Genomic DNA, 25,559 nt, shown 5'->3' with positions numbered 1-25,559 from the left:
AGGGAAAATCAAACATACGGGAAACCATCGGCAATTCTTTCTCCTTCACGTTTCCCTTGAACTTGCTCCGAGCTATGCATTTGTCGATAGACACACAGCACAAGCTTGGAATTAGGTACGGGAAAGTCATGATCAGATCTGTGACAATGCCGCGATGGCAGCAAGAGATGGAGGCCGACTACGGATACGGATCCTCCTACTGCGTACTTGTCAGTCAATGGCAGCAGAGGTGACAGGCATTGAGATTTGAGAGAGAGAAGTGTCTACCATGCTGCCCCAATCCAATATGCGCCAGGTCCCAGTCAGTTTAGTCCAGTCCAGTCCAGTCCATCCCAATCGCAACCCACTTTCGATCCGATTGCCATCCCATCCCATTCCATCCGTTCTCCCCGTCTCCAGTTTCTCCCATCCGTCCACGTTTAGAACGGTGAACTGGTGCCTGACCGGGATTCTGTCTGTGAAGTGACTGCTTGGAGACTGGACCGCTGCCTTGGAGTGAGGAACTCGCCCACCCCGGCCTGTCCCATTTCTCTTTTCCATCCGCTCTGAGACATACGCCCAGAAATGTCAATATTTTTGTCTCCATCTCACTCTCCGTACCCTTTTCCTAGAGTTCTTTCTGCGCTCTTTCTCTCGTTCAGTCTGTTTCTCTCTCCTTCTTTTTGCTAAGATAAGTAGCTGTGTGTGTCTGGATCTGTCTCAGTGAATTTGTTTACGTTTACCGAACTGGACGCCAGTCAATTAGAAGCAAAGTACTGTGGTAGTTTGTCAAGCATCTTTGCCTAAGGTACCTACAGTAAGGCAGGTAATTAAGAGACAATCCTCTCATCGCCGGCGCCTACATTCACGGTCCACGCCCGTCCTCCCTGAACCCCCCCTGTCCCTTCCGTCCTTCTCCTGCCTTCCGCAGACGCCGCCCACCTCATCCTCCATCTCCTCCCCAAATTCACCCACGTACTTCCGTAACTTAGGTACGTCGTACGCACGGCACGGCCACACTGGAAACTGTTTTTTTTTTTCTTCCTTTCCCTCTGCTCCTGCTGGCACCGCGTGGCTCTCTCCTCATCCCATCATCCCAACTCTGTCACCGTACCTCCCTACAACCCACCCCTACCTCCCTTTTACCTAGTCGTGACTTCCCTGGCTGGCATCCGCAGAGGTGTCTTTGCCCGAAACGCACCACGCTTCTTACACACCTCCCGCACAGCCCGAGGTACCTCGCGTGTCCCTTGGTACCTGCCTCTCCTACTTTACTTTTAGACGCCTCTTCCAGCCATTGCCGCTCTCTCCACCACCTCTGGCTCACTCACCCTCCTTCTATCATCCCGTCCCAATTCTCCAACCCTCTCTACCCTCTCTACCCTCTCTACCTTACCTCTTCCCTCCATATCCTCGTTGTTTTTTCGCACCGAGCGAGAGACCGTGTTTGTCCTACGAAAAGAACGACAGACAGAGCTCAATTCTACCTATCCCGTCTCCTTTTCTTTCTTGTAATCCTAAATCTCGTCATCTCCTTTCGACGATCACGCCCCCCGTCCGTTCGCTGTCCTCCCCAAAGAACCAAGACCGGCCAGTCTTCGAAACACGACACCACCTCGGGGCAGCCAATCCATTCGTTACATAGACAGAAAGTTGCTTGCACATACACACTCACACATTCACCTTTGCCGCCAGCTGTCGACAAGTACCAATCGACCTCGCATCATCATCTTGACCGTGCTCCAAGCCAGCTGTTCTTGTTGTTGCATCGTCTCGCCGTTTCCCAGGGCCCATTCAGTTAGCCCACTTCAGCTCGACCAGCCGCCCCCGACTTCGACTAGCCACTACAGGCGACACGTTCGTTAATTCTGCTGCATCGAGAGAAGCCTTGGTCCTTGATCCTGCGCCACTAGGCTACCAGAACCAAGAGAGACTGACGACCCGTCGCCGAATCGCTTCATTTCCTCGTCGCTCCAAATCCACGCCCCGATACGCTTGCCAGCGTCGAATGGGTCTGACGCCTGACGCACCCACAGACGCGCCCACCTGCCGACCTGCTGTCGCCTACGCCTAGTAGGGGGTTTTGGAACACGGGAATCAGGTTAGGAACAATCCACCACTTCTGTGTGTGCGATACACAGGTCGCTACACCTAGTTCGACTCCAATCGACGATTGAACGAAGCCACACGCTGGTTGCTGTTCCATTCGCCGTCGTTATACAAGGCCCAAAAAGCCGTCTGCGTTGTCGCGAAAAAGAGGTGTACAGAGGGTACAACAGGCGACCACTTGGCCCAGCCCACCAGCTAATCCACAATTGGGCCCATCATGGCACCCATGACGCCCCGGCTCAAGATCCTCTCAGGTGCGTCCCATTTCTTTCCTGGCTTCCAGTCTTCCCGCCCGCTCGCTCCAGTAATTGCTTCTTCTTGCATCAGTGCGACGGTGTGGATCGGAATTTTGTGTTCCTTTATCTCTATCCGTCAGCCCGGCTTTTCTCCTCCCCATTACACCTTTCCCGTCACAGACCACACTCGTTTTTCTTCCCCTCTCTTTTTTTTTCCTTCTTAATATACACAGTACTCGCCAATCCAGGGACCGGTGCTCTTGCATCGTGTCGACCGTATTTCAGCATGGCCGACGACAGCGAGCTAATGAAAACCTGTGTAGTGGGAGGGAATCCAGTTTCGGCCTTTCTATCATGGAGATTACAAGCGACGAATGCTTGCGACGTTACACTGGTGTGGAAGTCGGGATTCGATCACGTTGCGCAATACGGCATTTCCTTCAAGTACGTCGCCTATCCTCTCCTGCGACCTGCGGGCGCGCGTCTAATCAAACATTTGCAGGTCTCCCATATTTGGCAACGAACGATTTAAGCCGCGACACGGTAAGCTCCCAATCCACCTTGGTCGGCAGAAGAATTTGAAGATTGCTGACAGTCTGAACCCGCAGTTGTACGCGTTCCCGAAGAAGCCGCACACGGCGGTGGCCCATTTGACTATGTGATCCTTTGCATCAAGGCTCTCCCCGACGTCTACGACCTCGCCGCCGTCATCGACGCCGTCGTCACCCCTCAGCACACGTGCATTCTCGTTAACACGACGCATACCCTCGGTGTCGAGGCCGCTATCGAGGAACGATTCCCTACCAACGTTGTGCTTTCGCTGGTTTCCAATGCCGAACTCTCCCAACTGGGACAGAGTGAATTCGAACACAAGGGCTCAACAGAAATCTGGGTTGGACCCTCCTGCAAAAATGATAACATTCCCCGCGCGATCCAGAGTGATATGGCCGAGGCATTGGCGATGACGTTGAACACGGCCCAGGTTGACTGTAAAGTTTCCCAGAACATTCGTCAGCAGCAGTATGAGCGGGTCATTGGGTAAGCTTGGATATGAATAGATTTCGTTTGGCAGTCTTGCTAACCTGACGACAGACCTATTGCTTTCCACCCCGCCAGCGTCATCTTCGAGACAGCAAGCCACGCCCAATTGCTTGAGAAGGTTGGTGTCAAGGATATGGTGACCGGTGTAATCGACGAGTTGCTTGCTTTAGCAGACGCACACGGCTGCAAGTTATCTCCCGACTTCAAACAAAAGACCATTGACGAAATGACGAAACCCACGAACCCCGAGAGCATCATGTGGCAAGACTACATCGCAAAGCGACCGATGGAAGTCGAGACGTATCTGGGCTCACCGATAAAATTGGCCAAAGAGGCCCACGTCCCTGTTCCTCGCATCGAGTCGCTTTACGCTATTCTGCATAACCTTAATATTGTCAACCGCCAGAAACCGCCAAAGCCTATCGATGTAACAATGGCACCTCCCGGCTCACCTACGTCTCAGTCACCCCTCCCGAGGATGTCATCAGCAAATGGTGCCCGACCCATGATGAATGGTAATGGTATGCCACCAAACCGGGGACCGCGCCCACGCAACTCCTCAAATTTGGGCCCAGGACCACCGCCCGGTATGCGTCGGCCCCCCATGAACGGGGGCCCTCCCAACGGCTTCCCTCGTGGCCCGCCTCCCCCGGGATCTAGGGCTGCTTCGAGACGTGGGTCTATGGAGGGAAACGATTTGGAGGAGTTCTCACATCTCATGATGTATGATGATATTCCGGAAGGTGGAGAACCTGGTTACAGCCATGGCCCTGAGGGTTCCGAGTTGGCTATTCGCGAGCGTGAGATGGAGTTGCGTCAGAGAGAGCTGGCACTGAGAGAGAGGGAGATGCGAATGAGATCTAGAGGTCCTCCCCCAAGGCGAGGCCCGCACCCCATGCGCAACAGCGCTCAGGTTTTCGACGAGGAGGATGACGACGACGACTACTTCGACCCCAACTCTGGACCACCGGCCCCAATGATCGACCCCGATAACTTTGACATGATGAGCGTTACCTCACGGAAGAATCGGAAGGCGGCAGCCGCAGCACCGCCCACCCGTGCTCAGTACCACAAGAACGAGATTTACGATGCCGGAGGAGCACCGCCCGCCAGATCTTCCCGATTCCGCCCCAATTTTGGACGCAATCGTTCCAGCCAGATTGCTAGTATCCCTGCTGCAAATGAGAACATCCTAGACGACCCCCTCTTCTCCTACTCATCGAATCGATACGGTGCCGTTGACAGAGGTACGATGCAGGCAGGCTCGAGAGCAAACTCGCTGACGGCCTCACGTCTGGACGAGATGCAAATGGGCGGGGGCCCCATGGCCATGGGCATGAACGGAGCCTTTCCGCGACGAGCTAGCCAGTCTCCCGGAAACCCCTACAGTCCATCGATTCGGGGCGGCAGCGGCCGACCGTCGCCGCCCAATGGATATCACGGCCCTCCGATGAACGGTCGTCCGTCTCCTCCTGACGGTATGCGTCAGCCGGTGCCCCGATACCCTCCCGGCCATGGTAACGCAGTCGCGCCACAGCAGGTTGAGCAACATATCGGGGTGAGCGGTCTTGTTCCTCCACCTAAACAGAAGAACATGAGAAGTCTGACTGGTAGTGCGAGCGCCAGCGCGGGCAGTGGTGAATCACAGAATGACACCGAGCCTTCCGCCCACAGCAGCCAAAGCAGTCTCGGGCCGAGACCGGCTATAGGAGTCCGGTAAACATCACTCACGAGGCTGCTTTGATCGCTCTACGGCATTGACGATGTCGCGGTCAGCGATACGGAACGACATCAGCTTGCTTGGCCCGAATGCGATCCGAAACGAACTCGACGACTACGTCTCTATCCTTCTACATACTCATAGACCCAGGCTTGCTATCGCATTCCGTTGGTCTCAAGAGGTCACTCTGCCGGAGTTCCTCACATATCGATGCGCGGTAACACGATGACGACACGAAACGATTAGACAGGAACCGGTCTTTCATTCGCGGCACAACACATAGTTAATTCGACGACTTTTCTCATTTCTCATCAATCGGACGCAAGTCCAGTACATACGGCATTGTGACGATGGGGGTCAATTCCCTTCGACTTCTGGTAATAGCAGCAGCATTGGCGTGGACGGCATCGATGTTCTCGTTCAGCAAAGGGGAACCAGCGTTGGAGGTTGGATAGCAGACGACGTCCCGGCAACCCGATGGCTTCGGGCTTGTAACTCGCACCGAGGCTCGGATCAAAGACAAAAAGATGGGACGTGAGATCTGACCATCCTCGAGTCATCTTGGGCGAAAGCGAGAAGTTGGATGTGTATAAAAACGAAACGCCCCTTCTCGGGCACTTTCCTTTTCTTTTGTGTCTGTCCTTTACGAAAAACATTTCTTTTTGCAGCCAAGGCACAGCCACGGCTAGGTACGTCGAGGGGATTACAAGTAACGAGCATAGACAGGGGGAGGAGCCGGAGGTGGTTTTTGAACCGGCAATACAAAGATGGGCAATATCATTGCATGGCAGCAAACAACGATTGGGGGACACGCTCAGACTGAAGCCTCTCTTGATAAGGGATTTTGGCTTTCCATAATTTTTAGTTTCCCGACGATGAGAGAAGGGCGACGACGGGCGCAACCCATGGGGATGAGGAGGAAAGGGGTGAGGTGTGTGTACGGATGTAAAAGTTTAGGGGGCGGGCAAGTAGGCAGCCTCTTTAGGGAAGTTCAATTGAACGCAATGGAAGCCAGACAGGTGCGAAACTTGGCATCGTGAAAACAAACGTGAGGTCTAGAAAGATTCTCCACCAGGGGTGCGTGCATTATACTTTGGCCCTTGAACATTGTCAGACGAGGTGGGTTGAGTATAAGGTAAGCAAAGCAGTAAGCAGTAAGTTGAGTACCTAGATCTATGCCCAGGAGTTCCGTCGCCCCCGGCCGAGGCTTGTGGCGGGCTTGAGGTTCAGGCGCGACTGATGAGACGCTGGCATGTTGGTTGATTCAGAACTAAGACCGTCGTCTCTGACCTCAGGGGAAGGCCGGGAAGGGGCACTGGGAAGAAGAGAACGCGCCAGCCGAAAGCCACCATCTGGCGCCGCGTCCCCGAAGCCGAGGAAAACAAAAAGGAGAAGGAGAACCTAAGGGGCGTGGAAAGAAAGAGTGCGTTGCTGACACGTGACGCGTGCCTCTGGGGTTTGAGGGCTGCACGCGACATGATCTGATGGTATGATATGATACACGTGAGGTAGTTTTACCTCGTAATACCTAAGTAAGGTAGGTATGATGTGATTGTTTCCACGGCGGGTACCTAAGGTAGGTAGGAAGTCCCCTCCCTCACCGCTCACCGAGGGAGCGACGCTTGAATGTTCGGTATGGAGGGGTTCTTTCCCGGGCACCTCAAAGGGGGGGCTTTTCCTCCCCCTCGAAGAATGTGCCGTGCCGAAGATCCGGGACATGGAAAAAAAAGTCAAAAGTCTGCCCTGGCGAAGAGATGCATGGAAGCGAACAGCCACCCCGAGACTCTTTTTCTTTTTTTTTTCCATCCCGTGTTTGCCCTTGCAGGTGCACTTCAATGAGCGTGAGGTCTCCAATTCGTGGGTGTTTGATGTCGGGCTGTCTCTTCCATTACCTAGGTATCTTATCTTATCGCGCTGCTGCTGGGGACGCCGTGACGGGCGCCGGAGCACGGACCATAGGTATTCTCATCTGGCAGCTGGCATCTGCCACGGTGCCTGCAAGAAACTCAATGACGAACAGACCCGCGAATCAGAAGTCGAGATTTTTGTTTACTTTCTGTTCTGCTGGGAGGGTCCTGCCTTCCGACCCCACCTCCGTCGTCCGACGACATCCCGTCCCCTCCAAACAAAATCAAGCATTTGGGAAGTGTGAATGAAGAAGGCATGAATTAACGGCCGTCTGTTAAGATATCCTTCCCCGCCACCCATTACTACCACCGCCAACTTCCCGCCGCGAGATAAGACAAGTGTTTGGACGAAGGAGAGTAGAAGGGAAAATAAGCAGTGGGGTTGCATGAAATCGTCTGAAGAGGAATTGATTACTACTATCACTTGTTTATTGTTTCTTGGCGACTACCTTATTCGTTACTTTACCTGCCCGACGGGTTTTCTGAGTTTGGGTTGAGGCTCTGCTGGTTGTTTGTTTCGGATTTTTGACGACGCGTGGTGCAAGAGGTGAGTGGTTTTTTGCGATTGTATTTCGTGGTGAGGACGTCTGCATGAGATGAGAATCGACCGCGGGCTTGCTCATGAGTCCTTTTCTTCACCTTTGTCCTAGAGCGATAGGGATAGATGGAAAGAGAGGTCCGGAGTGTTTTCGAGGAGGGTCCTTGCAGAACTGCTAGCTGATCCCGTGTTTTGTAGGACGAGCACTGAGAAGAGCCAGAACACAAGTCGTAAGAAGGATGGCGTCACGGAGTATCAGCATGGGTCAGACGACGAGACCGTCCATGGCGTCTAGCTCCGGCAACGCGATGAAGACGCGGCAGTTGGTGAGTGTCTATTGCCCTTGTGGTGTTTGTTCCTATCTCTGCTCTGGGAGATGCGATGGCGTGAAAGCCAGAGGAAGAGAGAGAGGCGAAGAGATGCTCGGCGGAGAGGAGATTGATTCCGAGATGTACCTTCTTCGTGCTGACTGGACTCGATATCGCAGACACACCTCCATTCACAGCTGGCGCAGCTGTCTGCTAATCTTTCCGATACGGAGAACCTGGTTCGTATGACGAGCGTTCAGGCTGAGAGTATGCGGGGGTTGGGGGCGTGGCATGGCGGCATGTGAGTTTTACTTTTCTTCCTTCTCTTCATATGTGCCCTATCTTTTTTCTGCTTCTACTTTGATGTTGCAGTATCCCCATATGGATATGATGCCAGACCGGGCATCACGCGCGGCACGGATTGGGCTCTGGACGCTTTTTGAGGCGATGAGTTTCGTTTTGCTGACGGAGGTTCGATGATAGGTTCATGGCTGCGAGTAAGGTCCTTGGGGAGGAGGCTATCAACCGCGATGCGGCGGCGCAGGCGAGAGGCGGTCAGAGATGAGAGAGAGCATCTTTCGTATTCAGGGAAGAGAAACATGGAGCAAAGATGCGAGAGGGCGGCTGAATGCTGCGGGTCGCGAGAGGCTCTTCTATGCGTTGTACCAAGAAGAGGCAGCCGCCATTTGGCTGGTTTTCATGACGATCAATGAGCTTCTGTCAAGTCACAGTGTGGGTTCCGTACCACGTAGGGAGGGTCTGGGGAGCCGCTGAGATCCTTAGGTGATGCGACGGTGCTGGATGTGAAGGTATTCAACTCGCCTTGTATGGCACCGCGTCGGAATGGGTAGTCGCCTTGCGTATTGGTGTCATCTACTTCCTTAGGCGCGTCCATCTGTGGCATGCATGTTATTCCTCCTACTCCCCTTATGCTCTACAACTGCGAAACATAGACTGCCGCCTCGGCATGCTCCGATTTTCAATGCTTGCCAATACTCGTCGCCATGGTACTGGACCCTTGGAGGACAACGAGAAGACACCGATATGGCCTTCATGGAACTGTAACACGACATTGGGTCAGTTCAGGTGAGCTTTGGTATGAATGCAGAGATTCAGACCTTGTCGCCTGAGAAGAGTTGCTTGATAGGTCTCTTGGTACGCCCATGGCGCTCGTCACACACAGATAGACCACGTAAGAGACTATCCCCTGTCCCTAACGCATGAGGGACGATGCCGCCAGGGAGTCATCTAGACTCCCTAATGTGGCGGAGGACACCATCATCGGAGAGAGTATGTCCGCCCGCCATGAGCAACCCCGGTTTCTCGGCATACGTCGAAACCTCACATCAGAGGAAGAGGATTAGGACGATGTGTTTGAATATGAATTCGTGTGAGCAAATGCTGAGTAAGATCTCCTTAGGACCCCTTGGTATCGCTACATGTTATCTGCAGTTGTTGTCTAGAGGCGGCAGTCCCACCGCCGGACCACGTCCACGGTACGGAGTTTGGGACAGCCTCAAAGGTATATAAGACAGGCAAACTGCTGCCTGACTGAGAGGATCCAAGGGGCCGAGTAAGCCTGTCTTAGACACGGTTACGGCGATAGTCATAAAGGTCTACACCCTGTTGCTTTGCGGCAAAACGGCAGCTTGTTGATGAGACCCTGGGTCTGACGTTGAGGTGAAAGAAATCGCGGGATATCGTACCAATACGACGATGGCTGTAGACTCTCTTTGGTATCCCATGTGTATTCGAGCCTTTCCATACTGCGAGAAGTGCCACATAGTGCCACGAAGGGTGTAGAGCGTAGCGGCGAGCGAGCTATGGAATAGTCAGAGCTGGCCTTGGCTATCGCCGGTATCGAGAACATGCCTTTAGACAAAGTCAATCAGTCTGTCGTTTCTCCGAAACGTGCATAATGGTAGACCATGTTTGGTCCTATTTGGTTTATTGATCCTCTAACAACTCATTTGGTTGCTTTTTTAAGAACGAGTCGTTACGCGACAACTTGTTATATACCCCGATACCGCGGTCTTACGCACTGAATGAACTCGGCTACATGAGCTGTTCAAGTAAGCCACTCGCTAATGCCGCGGGGGCTACGTGACTACTTGGTCTGACGGCGGTCTCACGCAACTCGTCGATTGTTTGGCTTTTGCCTTGAACGTCTAATCCAGCTTTGTTCTGTAGGACCGTGAGTTCCAGGACTCAGGCGCATCTTTAACTGACGAAGCCTCTGAGGCCATCACCTTCCTTCAAGCATTCTGACGAGATACTAAACGTTTCTATAAGGCGAGTATGAATCTGACCCGCTGCGGCAGGGCCAGACTACCACCCAAGCCCATGCTCGTCAGGTTCACATCTTGGGCATATACGCTACTCAATCTGAATTTGTTGTGTCTTGTGACCTGAAAACCCACATTCGCGAGAGATGTTCATCGGCGGGGTGCTGCTTGAGAAGCTATTCGTAGAGGGCGCCGATGTTTTTTCCAAGTCTTCAAAGCGCTGCTTCTTCCCATTGATCCTGCGTGCTGTAGCTCAAGTCCGTTCCATTGGGATGAGCTCAATGTCCATGAGTCCAGCCCCTTCGCCTTCAGGCAAGGGCTCAAGGTCAAGCTCGTTTCGCTGAGTACAGGTATCAGAGGTGCGGAGCCCGGAACCGTAGGGGGTAAGTTCAAGGGCGGTCCCGTGGCTTTAAAAGACAGGGCAGATCTAGAAAGACCCGGGACACCAGGGACATTTCGAGAAGAATGCCAAGGACTGCCACTACTTGCTTTCGACTGTTCGACTCAAGCTCGCTCTGACGTGGTGTCTGATATCAGCACATGCAGTCAGATAAGTCCTAAAGGGAGCGGGGTGAAGGAATATAACAGTACTCAGCTCCTAATACCGTCCTAAGTGTATTCCGAGAAGAACACCTTGCGGGATATGGTAAAGGAACGCGAGTGCTAACTTGGTCAGAAAGGCTTATCCTGAAAGTGCTGAACCCTCGCGGTCTGTAGCATCGACCACAAAAACTATAGCGACTATAGAATACCGGGAATTTCAGAGATATCGCGGCCCAGCAAGATGAACTACACATTCGATTCCTGGCGTGGTCTTCTGGATCCAGCTAGCTGCGCCATGCGCCGTCTTTATATACTTGGCCGTTCAGTCGAAGACGTCTACCTGCCTTCGTTTCCGTCATCTTTAAGCGCGTTATCCGAGGGTGATAATATGTTGTCTCCTAATACCTAATCGAGCCAAAAGTCACAACCTCGAGGCTCCTCATGAGCCGTGAAGCACTCGTAGACTTTGTTGAGTTCAGAGAAACAAGCTGCCTCTCATCGGCGGCAGCGCCTGGCTGATCTCTAGGTCTTGTTAGCGCCATTGGGTTTGTGAACAGTATCATTGAGGAATGTCACTTGAGCGAGTGGGACCTATCCGGAACCGATATATTCGATTCAGTATTGTGAAGTGAGGTGTCTATTTTACCCAAAACGATGCTCCCAAAAACAAGTCGTTCCTTTCATACTTAGCTTACATTGAAAAGTTAGCAAACCCATGGTTGTACGGTAGGCCAGAAGATAAAGTAAATCAAAGCCAAAACCAGTCCGACAGACAAGACAGCAACTTCCTCGGATCCGAAGTGGAATCCGTACCGCACGTTATCCAGCTTCTTGTTGCCCGGTGACAGGCTCTGGGGCTTCAAAATACCGTCGAAGCCCCGGGCCCAGGGCACTTCCAATCCCCGGTCATCGAGAATCTGCTCAGCCGTGATCTTGGCGCCAGCCATGACAATGGGCACGCCGGTGCCAGGGTGCGTGCTGGCGCCGACGAAATACGCGTTTTCCAAACCCTCTGCGCGCGTACGCGGGCGGAAGGCAAGAACGTTGAAGATGCCATGCGTCAAACCCAAGATGGCACCCTTGTCGAGGTTGAACTTGTCCTCCCACGTCAGGGGCGTGTTGACAATCTCATGTGTAATGGAATCAGTCAGAGGCGCGCATCCCGTCCTGGCGCTCACAATCTCTACAACAGCAGCGCGGGCGCGAGCGACGATATCGTCCCAGTGCTTTGGGTCCGACGTCAGCCCCGGCCCGTCGCCCTTTGACTCCTGAAGGTGGCCGACGGGCACGAGGACGATGACAGTGTCCTTTCCCTCTGGCGCCGCCGAGGGGTCGATCCTGCTAGGCACGTTGACGTAGAAGCTGGGCTGGTTAGGGAGAGAGTGGCGCTTGAAGATGGCGTCAAAGGACTCTTGGTACTCCTCGGCGAGGAAGATATTGTGGACGGACAGCTCGGGGATCTTGCGGTCCATGCACCAGTAAAAGGAGATGGAGCTGCAGCTGGCCTCCCTCTTGCGGAGAGATTTTGTGTAGTCGGTGATGGTCGGGGTCTTGGGGAGGAGGTTGCCGTAGGCGTAGACGAGGTCGGCGTTGACGATGACGACGTCTGCCGTGAGGGACTCGCCGGACTCGAGCTCCACGCCCGTCGCCTTCTGGCCGTCTGTCAGGACGCGGGATACCGGCGTGTTGAGGCGGTAGTCGACGCCCAGCCGCTCGCCGATGCGCACCAGCGCCGCCACGACCTGGTGGAAGCCGCCGCGGGGGTACCAGATGCCCTCGGCGAACTCGGTGTACTGGAGCAGAGAGTACGTCGCGGGCGCGTCGAAGGGCGACATGCCCATGTACATGACGGCGAAGGTAAACACCCTCCGCAGCCTCTCGGTCCAGAAGTACCTGCTCGCGCGGCTCCAGATGCTCTCCAGCGGGTGCAGGTTCACGACGTGCCTGACGAACCCGGGCCTCGCGAGATCCAAAAACTTGCCGAAATTCCGGTGCAGCACGTCCTTGACAGAGATCTCGTAGTGCGTGTGGGCCTCGCGGAGCCACTTGAGATACCGCTCGAAGCCGTCTTTGCCCTCCCAGCGCTCGATTTGCGTCTTCATGGCGGCGAGGTCGGACGAGTGCTTGAAGAGCTCGCCGTCGTGGAACCAAATGTTGTAGTTCGTCTCGCAGCGCAGCAGGTCGACGCCGGCGTCGGCCATGGTGGTGTCCAGATCCCGGAAGGTCTCGTGGAAGAGCTGGGGGAGGAGGAAGAGGGACGGGCCCTGGTCGAAGCGGTGGCCCTCGTGGTGCATGAGGGAGCAGCGGCCGCCGGTGAAGGAGTTCTTTTCGAGGACGGTGACGGAGAAGCCTGCCTTTGCGAGGCGGGCGGCGAGGGCTACGCCGCCGGCGCCTGCGCCGACGATGATGGCCTTCTTGGGCTTTTCCCCGAGTTGAGGCATTGCTATATTATATGGTGGGTTGTCTATAGATGGATGCGCTGGGTGTACGGCTATAAGTGATGCCTGTGAGATTGTCGCGAGGTTGTATGGCTGGGATTATAATAGGCCCCAGAGAGATTATCACCAACTCACAAGGCAATGAGGAAACGTGAACAGAAGATGGGAGATTGACGCAAGGGAAGTTGATCAACATTCATACTAGAATAATTATCCTGCCATTCCAGCAAGCATGTGAAGAGAGACGGCGGCGGCCAATTGCCCCTCGCATGCCATGGGATCCACAAAAGCAACGGAGCGGCAGATGCAGGGGGTGGGAATGAAATCGCACGAGGATGAGCTCCGCACCGGCCGGTTCGGGGGTGCGAGTTGGGAGAGTGATGACACCTCGACTTCGGAGGAAGCTCCTGGCTTACGAACGTTGAAGAGACAGGACGGGCGGGACGGCGCACAAACTTCACCCCAATCTTTGTGTTCCTTGCTGAGGTGAGCTGCCAACTGGCTTGGGGGAGCATAAGGCGTGCGAAAGCAAGGGGCGTGCCGCGTGAGAGAGCTCATGCACAAACAGGGTGGTAGGCTGATAGGGTACCTTAGCACCTTAGCTACAGGTACAACCAAACAAAACGGTTGTTGAGACATTTGATATCGTATTCGCAGATCGCGATCGTTTTTTATCCCGCTTCATCGGCTACTGCTTTAGATGGATCATGGAGTATAGTATAGAGCCAAGCTTCGCGGACTCGGACATTTGTAACATTTTAGTCTTCCGACTTGCCATTTGCCGTGAAGTGTGTAAGTCGGAGTGGGCATTTTTCATCAATTAGACGTTGGTGATGAATCACCTTGGATCTCATTCATCTGTCCGGCCCCCAAACAATTCATGTGTTCCAAAATCCAGCCTCCAACAGGCTCTGTGAAATTGTTCCCGTCTGAAAGGCAAAGCACCTAGCATCCATCCCGCCTTGTCTTACTCACCCCTTCTCACCACGTTTGACACATGGCCGTATCTCTCTCTGCTGCTTGAGCTCTCTTGTCCAGAAAACATTTAGTGTCTCCTCTCCCACCTGGCTAAAAAACCACTAGATTCGCGCCCGCTTACTATCCGCCCATCAATCCCTGGTCTGATCAGAACCTGAAAGTGGGCTGGTTGTATGCGAAATCCCATGTTGGGACGCGCATATGGTCGTCATAGACTTTTCAAATTCCCTTCGGACTCGGCCAACCAACCACGCCGGGCCGGACCAGCCACCTTGGAAGTTGGAGCTTCCATTCCGAATTAATCACTGTCAGAGTCAGACTGTGTAGCTTCCACTAAGACCAAGACGCCAGAGGGAGCTGTAGCTGCACGTTGGATCCTCAACAATCTCATCCCAATTCAAGCTCCATCCCTACCTAGCTCCTCCCCCCACCTGGTTCAGCGCATTGTCTTACCAGATCCGGAAAGAAGCTCTGTCTACAGGATCCTCGCAAGCGCCACCACGTCCATCTTACACCACAGTCCGGCCGCACCTTTAGCATCTTCGTTGCCTTCGTCTGGAATCTCTGAACTTCAGAAAGTCCGAGCCCCGAGCAAGAAAACACCGCCTGGAAACACCAGCCGGAGCAACGTGCCCGCGAGACAACAACTAACCCGGATTTCTGTCCCACTCCACTCGGGGCAATTCACCATTCCTCCCACCGGGAACTAGCCGACCGGCTTCCGTTATTCTCTTGGGGTTACGGATACAAAGTCCAGCCATCAACGGTGTATACTCCGTCTTCAACAGAACAATCAAAGTGGACGCGATTAAACAAACGGCAGGGCAGATTCGGGTGCAAGTTGTAACGCTGCAACGCCGACGTGGGGTCTCACCTCACCTTCTCTTACCTTACTTGCCTACCAAGCTTACCTACCTACTTACTTGGCGCTAACCTCTCCGTCATAATTGCGCTGACACCCGCCCGATCTAATCCCACCTCACCTTTCGTCTCTTCCACACGCCCCAAGGTGCCGTCTTTTCTTTTGTGCAACCTAGCCGCAGGAACAGCTTGCAATCTGGCCTGCTTCGGAGTCGGACGGACTCTAGACAGGGCGAGCGCCGCTGGCAGGAGCCGCCGAAAGACAAGCCTCAATTCTTATCAACCCTCACTGTCGCCGAGCCTGTGTCCTGAATTTTTCGATACCCTATGAGAATCTGCTCATTCTCGTGATTCTTCACGGCTTCCAGACTCTGCAGCCCTCTCAAGATGGGTTACGACTACGCGCTGGTGTAAGTGATCTTGCCATTGAGCTGTTCTTCAGCGACGCTTTGCTCATCCCTTGCTAGGCACGTCAAGTACACCATCCCTCTGGCGGGACTACTCACTTTCATCTCATACCCTCTATTTACACGCCTCGATGTCGTGAGGACTCTCTTCATCGTCACAATTGCTTTTACCGCCACGATTCCCTGGGATTCGTATCTGATCAGAACCGGCATCTGGACGTATCCCCCAAGCGCAGTGTTGGGACCAACCCTCTATGACATACCAATCGAGGAGCTATTCTTCTTCGTCATACAAACCTACATTACCGCTCAGCTCTACATCATCCTCAACAAGCCTGTGCTTCATGCTCAGTACCTGAACTCCCCCGCCACGCTCCCGCAATGGATAAAAACGGCGAAGCCTCTCGGCCAGCTAGCGCTCTTCAGCAGCGTCGTCTTGGGCGCATGGCTGATCGCCAAGGAGGGTGAAGGCACCTACCTGGGCCTGATTTTGGTCTGGGCATGCTCCTTTGCGCTTCTCACCTGGACTATCACGGCGCAATTCATTTTGGCATTGCCATTGGCTTGCACCGCTCTACCCATCTTGCTGCCCACCATCTATCTATGGGTCGTCGACGAGATGGCCTTGGGCCGCGGCACCTGGGCCATTGAGAGTGGCACAAAACTCGAACTAAAGCTCTTTGGCAGCCTCGAAATCGAAGAAGCGACCTTCTTCCTTGTCACCAACATGCTCATTGTCTTTGGCGTGGCAGCCTTTGACAAGGCCGTCGCCGTCTGCGATGCATTCCCAGACAAGTTCGACAAACCCGCCGACGCCCTGTCCATGTCACTGCTTCGAGCTCGTGTTTTCCCCTCATCTCAGTACGACATGGAGCGCATCTTGGGCATCCGCCAGGCGGTCACCAGACTGGCCAGAAAGAGTCGTAGCTTCCATCTCGCCAGCTCCGTCTTCCCAGGCCGCCTACGCATCGACCTGACGCTGCTGTAAGTAGAGTTCCAGCGCCCCAAACCTAAATGTAACCCTATATCGCTGACCAACTGCTCCTCTCCGCAGCTACTCCTACTGCCGGCTAGCCGACGATCTTGTCGACGATGCCGAGACCCCTGACGAGGCCGCTTCCTGGATCTCCAAACTCGACCGCCATCTAAGCCTGCTCTACAAGGACCCCGACGCGACCTCGGCGCCGCTCGCCGCGAAGTACGCTGCCGAGAACTTTCCAGATTCAGCTCTGTCGGCTCTGGACCTCCTCCCCTCATCGCTCATACCCCGCGAACCCCTCGCCGAGCTGCTCAAGGGGTTCGAGATGGATCTCTCCTTCAGCAAGGACACCTTCCCAATCACGGATCCCGAGGATCTCGAGCTCTACGCTGCTCGCGTTGCCAGCACCGTCGGACAGGCCTGTCTTGAGCTGGTTTTCCGTCACTGCCAGCACAATCTGCCCGATTACATGCAAGCCTACCTCCGCAATACAGCGCGTCAAATGGGCCTTGCGCTGCAATTCGTCAACATTGCGCGCGACATTGCAGTAGATGCCAAGATTGGCCGCGTCTATTTACCCACATCCTGGCTCAAGGAGGAGGGCCTGACGCCCAAGGATGTTCTCGCGAACCCCAACAGCGAAGGCGCCGGCAATGTGCGCCGTCGCATCCTCGCAAAGGCCTTTGACCACTACGGGGAGGCGAGGGACTCCATGAAGTGGATTCCCTCGGAAGCGCGCGGCCCCATGGTCGTCGCCGTGGAGAGCTACATGGAAATTGGCCGGGTCCTCATGCGCAACGGCGGCGCTGCAGCGGACGGGAGTGGGCGAGCTACGGTGCCCAAGTCGCGTCGCATCTGGGTTGCTTGGAGCACACTCATGGCCGCTTAGATATGATTCCGCACCCAGAACTGGACTTGGGGGGGTTGGATTCTCGTCTTAGATCTGTTTGGCCTTTTTGTTTGGTTCCTCCTCTCTTTCTCCTCTTTCCCTCTACCCACTCAGGCCCCTTTTGATGGCGTTGATAGAGGCATTACGAATAGACAGCATGGCGTCCATAGGAGTGGTAGCAGTATGACATAGACGTGACCCAGGATGCAAAAGGAATTTCCACGCCGTTTTCTTCGATACCAGGTCCACGATGAGATGCAATTGCTTCGTGTTCCCCACAGGGATCGATCCGTCCGATCGAAGCGTCGTAGCAGTGACATCACGTCAAGCTCCGTGGTCCATCCAGATTGCTCCAGGGAGCTATGTAAGCGAGGATCCGTGCGCGGCCTGCAGTGGGGACATCTGGCCCAAGCTCTTTCACCGAATGTTGGGCTGACTCACCGAGTCGCTGTGAAGGCTTACCGAGAAACCAGGGACCCAAACGAAGATAGCTAGGTCTCCACCAAAAATAGAGCCGCCATCGACAACTACTCAAATCGCCAAGTTTCCCTCTTCACCCACCTCGACCCATCCAGGGGGAACAAGAGCCAGCACGTTTCCAACCCAATTGAGCCGGTCGCTCAAAGACCTCACTCTCATTACAAATCACCGCATGCGCCATTCGTAGAACTTCGACAGACAAGCCTCTCAAAATGATACCCAGAGCGCCCGCCCGCCGTCTCCTCCGGGACCTCATCCCCGCGCACCGCATCGCGCCGCGACCCTTCCTCCGACCCTTCACATCCACGCCCTCCTCCCGCCTCCAAGCCCAGCGCCCGCCGCCGCCGCCTCCCATCACGCAGTCCCCTCTCCAAACCCAACAACAGCAGGCCGCCGCCAACGCCGCCCTCTCGAACCTATCCCGCCTCACCCCGGCACAAATCACAGCCCTCCTCTCGACGACACCACCGTCAACACTACCGGGAGGAGGAGTAGGAGGCATACCCGGCGGCCCTCCCGGCTCACCTGCCGTCGGAGCAGCCCCCTCCGCCGCCGGCCCCTCCCGCCGCTCAATCCTCCTCCGCCGCGCCCTCTGGGCCCTCTTCTTCTTCGCCCTAGGCTACAAGCTCACCGACGACCAAATCGCCACAATCCGCTTCACGGCCCCCTTTCTCTACCCGCCCGTCGAGGCAGACGAGCACCAGATCCCCCTCTTCCGCGCCCACGCCACCTTCCAGGCCATCGAAGACTACCCCATCCTGCAGTCCCTCGTCCCCAGCATGCCGCCCAACACCGACCCCGGCGCCGCGGGGAACCCGATCCCCCAGCTCCCGACCTCGGACTGGGAGAACTGGGAACCCTACCGCGACTTCTCCCCCGAGCGGACGGCGCACCACCTCTGCGCGGGACCCGCGCTGAATAACCCCAACGGACTGGGTCTGGTCAACATTGTGTTCCGGCACAAGTACACGGGCGAACTCATCCTCGCCATCATGTTCGGGCAGGGGACGTCGGGGTGGCCGTCCGTCGTGCACGGCGGGATGTTGTCCACCATCATGGACGAGGCCATGGGTCGGCTCGCGGCGCTGAATTTCACGGCCAACACGGCCGTCACGGCGAAGCTGGCCATGGATTTCAAAGTCCCTGTGACGCCCGGGATGCTGTACATCGTTCGCGTGGGGAAGGCGCTGCCGGAGTGGCAGAAGGAGCGGCCCGACGAGGAGGATAAGACGGATCGCAAGCTGTGGATTATTGGGCGGATGGAGGATCCGGACGGGGCTACTGTCGTTGAGGCCAAGGGGCTTTTTGTAGTGCCCAAGGGGATTGAGGTGCAGCCTCTTGGTGGGAGGTTTTAAGCTGGGGGGATGGATGGTAATGTCAAACGTAGAGTTTGTTGTTTGACGAGGAGGAGGGTATGGTAAGGGGGGATATCAACGTGCATTCAGTGGCGTTGCAAAAAGGGATATATGGCATCTCAATTGCCTCTGGCCCTGAAGCTGTGGCCGAGAAAAAGGGGGGGCCCAGAAGTTACTGAAAAGTGACATGTATCGATAGATGTGGAACTCAAGAAAAGAAGCAAAATAGACAAAACTCGTGATACCTCAAAATCAGTTCAACATACCAGAGCCATCATTCCAACGTCCTCTATCACCCCCTGACACTTCACAAAGACTAACGTCGCAAGGCCTTGATTCGCCTGCGTGGTGTCGTGTCCACTAAGGACCTTCCGACCTGGATATATAGTCGAATTTCTTTTAGCCCTGTTCTTCCAGAGGTCGAGGAAGGGGGGGGGGGGAGGGTTAAACTGAAGTGGAGAGGCCCGCGTCATTTCTGTACTTTGGTCAAATGAAATATCCAGGTTGCACAAACCGGTACAATTATGTGTACTATGACCCCCTGTATACACGCTCGCTATCTAAATGTCTTTCTCGATCGTGTGTGACACTAGTGTTCTATCCATGGGAAACACAGCTTCAAAGACACCAGAAGTCTTTGGGACACCAGACAGACACCAGACTTTTAGAGGTCATAGACTATCGACCACGGTACTTGGCCAGGTACAATTCTTCTTCCAGATAGCAGGCGTGCGTGATTTGTTTGTTACTTTGGTAATCAACCCAGTCCACGAGATTGCACAGGGGGAATGCAACGGTCCAAAATACCAATTTATACATAAGTGAGAAAGCGCTAGGCACGTTTCGCGCGTGCGTATTATACACTGCCTGTATAGGCCCACCGTTGCGAGCGATTGTAAGGCTTTCCGCTGCGGGATCAAGTTCCCAACCACTTCACAATACCTTGTTCCCATCCATTAGGAGTTCTCTGGAAACACCTCTACAAAGTCGTGTCACGTCTCATACCGCGCTTTACCAAAGCATGATCCTTCTCTCCATCGTTCGTGCTTTACCCAGTGTGTATCAATGTGGTCGGTTATTATTTCGTAACCGTAAAACACCTGCCAGAGGTACCAGTATGTTGTTGAAGAACATGAGCTCAATGGTGTCGGTTTAGCGGCGACGGGCAATGATGGGCAGCGATCGGCAGCGATGGGGGTCAAGTTGCCAATACCGCTCCCCATCTCTGCCGCGAACCCTCCTCCTGCACCTACAGAGGACCTACGACTGTTGTAAAGACGCCGCTGTTGTCCACTGTGGCCGCGGCTGATTGTTTGCCAAGGGGTACATGTTGGCAATGTGGTAGGTGTTGAAGCCTCCTCCCCTGCCACCTCCAAACGACCCACGACCACCTCGGTAGCCTCCTCCACTTCCACCGTTGCTGCCATCACCTCCACCGCGTCCGCCCCGTCCGCCACGGTAGCCACCGCGGGAATCGCCACGGAACCCGCCGTTTCCTCTGGTGGTACGGTACCCCTGAGGGCCATTGGGTGGCGACCTAGATGAAGAGTGGCCTGTCGAACCTTGATCTGAAGCACCATTCGAGTGACCGTGGCCTCCGTTAGAGCTTCCTGATCCTGGTGGAGGTCCACGTGATGGCCCACCGTTGGACCCATTACTCTGATGAGAATTACCTCGACCCCTTCGACGATTGTTATACTGCCTCCTGCCAGTCTTTGGTTTCCCTTCCACCGAGAAGTCAATCTTCTTGATGGGGTTTGTGATCATGATGTTGTTGTTCAAACCGAGACGTTCAAGCTCATCCGCCGGTGTAGTCCAGAGTTGGAACACATTCTCCAACTTTCCAACCTTTCGAGTTTCTACGACCCAAGCTTTGACGTACTCTCCATCTTTGTCATAGTCGAAAGCTTGCTTGACAGGGTTGAAGATTCTGTTGTCACCGCGAGGGTCATTGCCGACACCAGCAACGTACTGCCAGTTGGACCAATTCGAGCTAACATCGTAGTCAACAAGAAGATATTCGTACCATTCGGCTCCGTACCGCCAGTCGATACCGAGATGCTTGGTCAAAAAGGAAGCCACATTTTGACGAGCTCTGTTAGAAGTGTAGCCAGTATGGTACAGCTCGCGTTGCGAAGCATCAATCAACCCCATGCCGGTGGTTCCCTCAAGGAACCTGTTCAGGGTCTTTTGAATATCGTCCGGCGAAGCACCAAGGTTGTCGTCAGAAACCACGTGCTCAGGGTCCGCAGACTTCCACTTAGGCGTCTTGTCGGCCTTGAATCCAGTCACGCGGAAAAGCTGTCCTCTAAACTTCTTTGTGCAAAGGCGCATGTAGTCACGCCACAGAAGTTCGAATCGCACAGCCTTGGTTCCGTCGTTTTCTCCCTTTCCGTACCCAGGTGTGTCTTTGAACTTGGCATCCTGTCCATCTTCAAACTTGACCAAAGCCTCATGGATCTGGCGGCCCGTCAAGCATCCCAATGATAGGTAAGCTGAAAGTTTGGTGCTGAAGTCGACTCCGAGGAGACCGTTACGAGTGTCTTTGTAGCTAGACATGGCACCTGTCTTCACAAGGTGATCCAGACGGTCAATACCGACATCCTCGCCACCGCTGAAGGGATGAACTGAAGTCGCCTTCTCCGGAAACTTTGGCTCTTGCTCGAAGGGACACTTCAAAGGTTTAAGAAGACCGGACTCTAGGGCATCGTAGGTGGATGGAATCTGGAATGGTGCTGGTTGGGGAGGGATAGCGGACTGCTCAGGGAAAGGCGGAAGGGATCCCTTTGCAGGGCGGGCCAGCGTGGGTCTCGGTTTCTCGCGGAGCGGCTCTTGGGTCTTTCTGAAGGCGGTGAAAACGTCTGCGAGGTCGCTGGGAGTTTTGAAGCCGAGGTCGCGGCTGTTGGAGGGAGGATCGTTAGGCTGATAATGTCTGGGTGGGGGATACACTTACTCGTCAATGAAGTACTTCTCGTCCAGCCAGGTTTTGAATTCAACACCGTGCTTCTCGCAGGCTTTGGCCACTGCCTTCTCATCCTTCTTCTCTTCGATGGCTTCTTCCTCGACCATCCAGACCGCTCCAACCTTTTGACGTTTGTCTGCGAATCCTTGAAGGAGGTCGCCAACGACATCACCGAACCTGCCTGCGCGTAAAGCCAGGCCACTTCCTACGCCTTCGAGGGATTCCTTGACGTTCCAAACAGACTGAGCGATGAATTTTGTTCGATGAGGTCCACACCGCCAGAACTTGCCAATCTCGCTGCGAGCTTCTGGGTAGGGGGACTTGCTTCCTTCGCGCAAGAGGCCGGAAATCTCGATCTGGTGTGCCGGGAATACGTAGACAGGGAGAACATGTGTGAATCCGTGGTCAGACGCGGTCACGAGATGGTGAAGGATAGGATTATCCGCAATGCGAAGATCGTGCCGGAGCAGGTAGATGAGGATATTGGACGCCGCCATCGTGATGGATGTTCGTCGAATATTGCTTTCTAGTAAAAGCCGAGATAGTAAAGTCGAGTTCTTTCGTTGCAGTGTCAAATAGACACTGTTTTTGGTTTTGTGATTTGATGGAGTGTTCGTTTGTGTTGAGACTAAGGTTGGTTGGCAAGAGAGAAATCAGGAAATAGTGCCTCGGATGGCTATTCTGAAGAGCGAGGGAGTGGGTTAAGACAAGTTTGCGTTGGTAGGAGTCTAAACCAAAGTCATGGCGTAAGAGAAGCCGTTAGATCTGCTTTAGCTCCCGACCAGCTGGGAAAGAGACTAGTCTTGGAGTCGCCACAGAAAGTGCAAAGATGATTTGCGGGCGAGTTGCAAATAGGTAGTAGATAGAAGGGGGAGGTTGACTGGAAGGGAAGAGTAGGCGAGGAGCGGGAGACAGGGTTCCCCTTAGGGCAAGGAACAAGCTAGGAGAAACCTTGGAGTCTGGGTCTCTCAAGAGAAGGGGGGCCTGGGAGTGGAAGGGAAGATGAGGTTAGGTCGGGGCCGAAGAGAGAATGACGCAGCAGCCGCTAGTCCAGGGGTCCTGCCGCGATGCGATGGTAGGGTGGTCGGATGATGAGGCTGCCAGAGAGCTACGGCATCGACTTTTAGGTTAGATGATCGGGAGTGAAATGGGAAAGTAAAGGAAGTGTATGGAGTGGCCAGAAAGAGAGAAGGGGGAAGGACGATCTGTCTCTTTGTAATAACAAAGTACGGTCAGGAACGGAGCCGCCTCTGGTTCGGGTAAGAAGGGCAGAGTTTTTTGTCCAGATGAGCAACAAAGTCCCGGGGCGTTTTACTCGAGAGTTCTAGCTGGCCGGAGCACTGCAGAGAGTCGTTTACGCAGTTCTTGATGAACACTGGGACACAATGCAGGGTCGAGCCACCGTCCCAACTGAGCTGAACCCGGAAGGTTCACGACGCAAGCTCGCTAAAGGGGTGGAGTACTATGCAGTGAGATAGGCACCGCGTGCTAGAAGGAAGAAAGTTGACGGTAGGCTTGATCGTAGGATAGTTACTGTTATCCCGAGATTTGATCCAGCGAGATCGATGAAGTAATACCGAACAGACTGAAGGACGGCAGGTTGTACGCAGTCAGGTACGTAAAGAAGACATGGATGGAATGGAACGTCGTCGGAAAAAGAGAATTGTAAAAGATCCAATCAGTTTGCACGGACAAACCGCCGATGGCTTAGAGTAGTCATGACGCCTCCTCTCAATGTTCTCCTCCTCGAATGGCGAGCAGACAGACTAAGTCACATTGGACCCTGAAATTTTATGATCCCTCCGGGCCTGGGCCCCCCCGGCCACCCCCTTCCCAGTCTGTTCGGGTGGCCGCCAGATTTGGATTTGCCATGCATATCCAAGAGACAGGAGAGCCTCGACAGCAATTGGTGCCTACGTTTGTCTGCGAACTGGAAGGGTGTTCTTGCCTGTCGGCCGATTCTGAATGAGGCAAGGAGGACGGCCATGGTGGTGGTTGCCGGGGTCAACTCCGCGACTCCCCGACCATAGACAGAAGTGATAAGATACCTAGAATCTGACAGTTCACACATATTGCGTAAGGATGGGAGGCAATTTCCATGGTTGAAAAGGCCGAGACGTGGCACGGGGAACGCACTGGTACCGGCACATAGCAAGAAGCGAGCAGAAAGGGCCGCAGGATTGCATGGCGATGGTGAGGGCATGGGAAAGATGGATAGCAGTGCACCGAGATCGAGAGGTACTTCTGATGCAGAGATAAAGTCCGGGGTTCCAGCGATCGAGTCCACCCGGACGGATCCATGGGACTAGTTTTAGTGGGGATCATCTCTACGTACCTTACTGTGTCGGTACGTACTTTATATGCTGCCCTAAGGTACCAGGGGACCACACACCCTCAGGCCACCGACAAGCCCAGCACTCCCAGCACTCCCAGTAACCTCACACCTCACACCTCACTTGCTTACCTCACGTTCCTACGGATATTCCTGCTGCTCGCCTTTGTCACATCTCTGATTCATCGAATTCTACTTTGCCTTGGACAGCAATGGGATACGAATACATACCCCCGAGTCCCGGAACTCCCAGCCGCATCGCCCCTGGCATGGCACTGCATGGGAACGCGCCGTTAAGGCTGCCGAAAGAGCTTACCAAATTCAACACCCTTGGCCATCTCGCTGTGTTCGCCGACGCAGATTCCCATCCACGATGTCCCCTGATCCATCGGACTCCATCAGCAAAAAGAAGAACCACCCGATCGATGCCATCGTCGTGTGTCAAGCTGCAGCAACCGAGCATCGCGGGCAGAGCGCAAACCCATCTTCAATCCACCTCCCTGCCTGTCAATGCAGGTCGCAATGACCTTGGAGCTCGGAGCGGATTGCGGCTTCCACCTGGGAATATGATGAATCATCGGACACCACCAAATGTTCCCGCTTTGTTCCCAGACTCTGTCTTTGGCTTTGGTGCCGCCGCCATCGCCGCCGCCGCCGCCCCCTACTACGGACACACGCCCACTACACGCCACAGCCACTCGGCCGATCCATTGATGGATTGGGAATGACAGCTCGGTACGAGAGCAGAGCCTCCAGGCTCCAGGCTCCAGGCTCCAGACTCTTCGCAAGCTTCAGCGCCTTCGTGAACGCTATCGAGTCAGTCTCCGGTTTAACTCACGGTTTCAACACTGCAGTCTGCGCGGCACTTATTTCGCGCACAACTTATTTGGAAGCTTTGGTACTTGCCTGCCTTACCGTGCCTACGCCCCTCTCTCTCCCTCCCTCTAGAGAGCTAATTTCAAAAGAGACGGATTGTTGGTTGATACTTTGAAATCCTACCTTGAGTCGCTCAGCTGAATGAAAGTGCAGCTGGGCACCCTGTTTCGACAAGCTTCAACACCTCAAAGATGCACTGTTATTCGTCAACATCACACCAACCTCCAGCTGAACCAGGGTGCCAGCTCCAGTGTTTTTCTGAGCTAAAACTCGCTGGCGTATCATGCATGCGTACGAGACTCTTCACTTGTTCGTCAAGGTGCACGTCGTTCCCAA

At 54.4% G+C, this 25,559-nt stretch overlaps 6 protein-coding genes across 6 annotated transcripts; 4 read left to right on the top strand and 2 right to left on the bottom strand.

Moving 5' to 3' along the window:
• Window positions 1-864: 864 nt before the first annotated feature.
• Window positions 865-6,186, top strand: HER10_EVM0010611 (uncharacterized protein). The gene is made up of 5 exons (XM_035483126.1): window positions 865-2,342; window positions 2,648-2,768; window positions 2,827-2,867; window positions 2,933-3,362; window positions 3,417-6,186. Exons 1-5 carry the CDS (start codon window positions 2,306-2,308, stop codon window positions 5,083-5,085), a joined length of 2,298 nt encoding a protein of 765 aa, XP_035333270.1. The 5' UTR covers window positions 865-2,305; the 3' UTR covers window positions 5,086-6,186.
• Window positions 6,187-7,206: 1,020 nt separating this feature from the next.
• HER10_EVM0011502 (uncharacterized protein) lies at window positions 7,207-8,854 on the top strand. The gene is made up of 3 exons (XM_035480934.1): window positions 7,207-7,856; window positions 8,018-8,139; window positions 8,322-8,854. The coding sequence occupies exons 1-3, from the start codon at window positions 7,770-7,772 to the stop codon at window positions 8,401-8,403; spliced, it is 291 nt and encodes a 96-aa protein (XP_035333389.1). The 5' UTR covers window positions 7,207-7,769; the 3' UTR covers window positions 8,404-8,854.
• Window positions 8,855-11,191: 2,337 nt separating this feature from the next.
• Window positions 11,192-13,492, bottom strand: HER10_EVM0000745 (phytoene desaturase). Its single transcript, XM_035470513.1, has one exon. It carries the CDS (start codon window positions 13,105-13,107, stop codon window positions 11,371-11,373), a length of 1,737 nt encoding a protein of 578 aa, XP_035332078.1. The 5' UTR covers window positions 13,108-13,492; the 3' UTR covers window positions 11,192-11,370.
• Window positions 13,493-14,538: 1,046 nt separating this feature from the next.
• Window positions 14,539-17,496, top strand: HER10_EVM0002660 (squalene/phytoene synthase). The gene is made up of 3 exons (XM_035472362.1): window positions 14,539-15,353; window positions 15,411-16,334; window positions 16,405-17,496. Exons 1-3 carry the CDS (start codon window positions 15,331-15,333, stop codon window positions 17,216-17,218), a joined length of 1,761 nt encoding a protein of 586 aa, XP_035332306.1. The 5' UTR covers window positions 14,539-15,330; the 3' UTR covers window positions 17,219-17,496.
• A 259-nt stretch (window positions 17,497-17,755) lies between these two features.
• HER10_EVM0004715 (thioesterase) lies at window positions 17,756-19,219 on the top strand. Its single transcript, XM_035474349.1, has one exon. The coding sequence runs from the start codon at window positions 17,911-17,913 to the stop codon at window positions 19,051-19,053; it is 1,143 nt and encodes a 380-aa protein (XP_035332532.1). The 5' UTR covers window positions 17,756-17,910; the 3' UTR covers window positions 19,054-19,219.
• A 565-nt stretch (window positions 19,220-19,784) lies between these two features.
• Window positions 19,785-23,907, bottom strand: HER10_EVM0009105 (DASH family cryptochrome). Its single transcript, XM_035478604.1, has 2 exons — window positions 22,007-23,907; window positions 19,785-21,952 (listed from the first exon to the last, which is right to left on the bottom strand). The coding sequence occupies exons 1-2, from the start codon at window positions 22,510-22,512 to the stop codon at window positions 20,314-20,316; spliced, it is 2,145 nt and encodes a 714-aa protein (XP_035333076.1). The 5' UTR covers window positions 22,513-23,907; the 3' UTR covers window positions 19,785-20,313.
• Between the last annotated feature and the right edge of the window lie 1,652 nt (window positions 23,908-25,559).

Source organism: Colletotrichum scovillei (genome assembly GCF_011075155.1).
Source record: "Colletotrichum scovillei strain TJNH1 chromosome Unknown Contig00006, whole genome shotgun sequence".
Taxonomy (NCBI): domain Eukaryota; kingdom Fungi; phylum Ascomycota; class Sordariomycetes; order Glomerellales; family Glomerellaceae; genus Colletotrichum; species Colletotrichum scovillei.
Note: the sequence above shows the minus strand (reverse complement) of the source record. Positions and strands in the feature narration are given on the sequence as shown.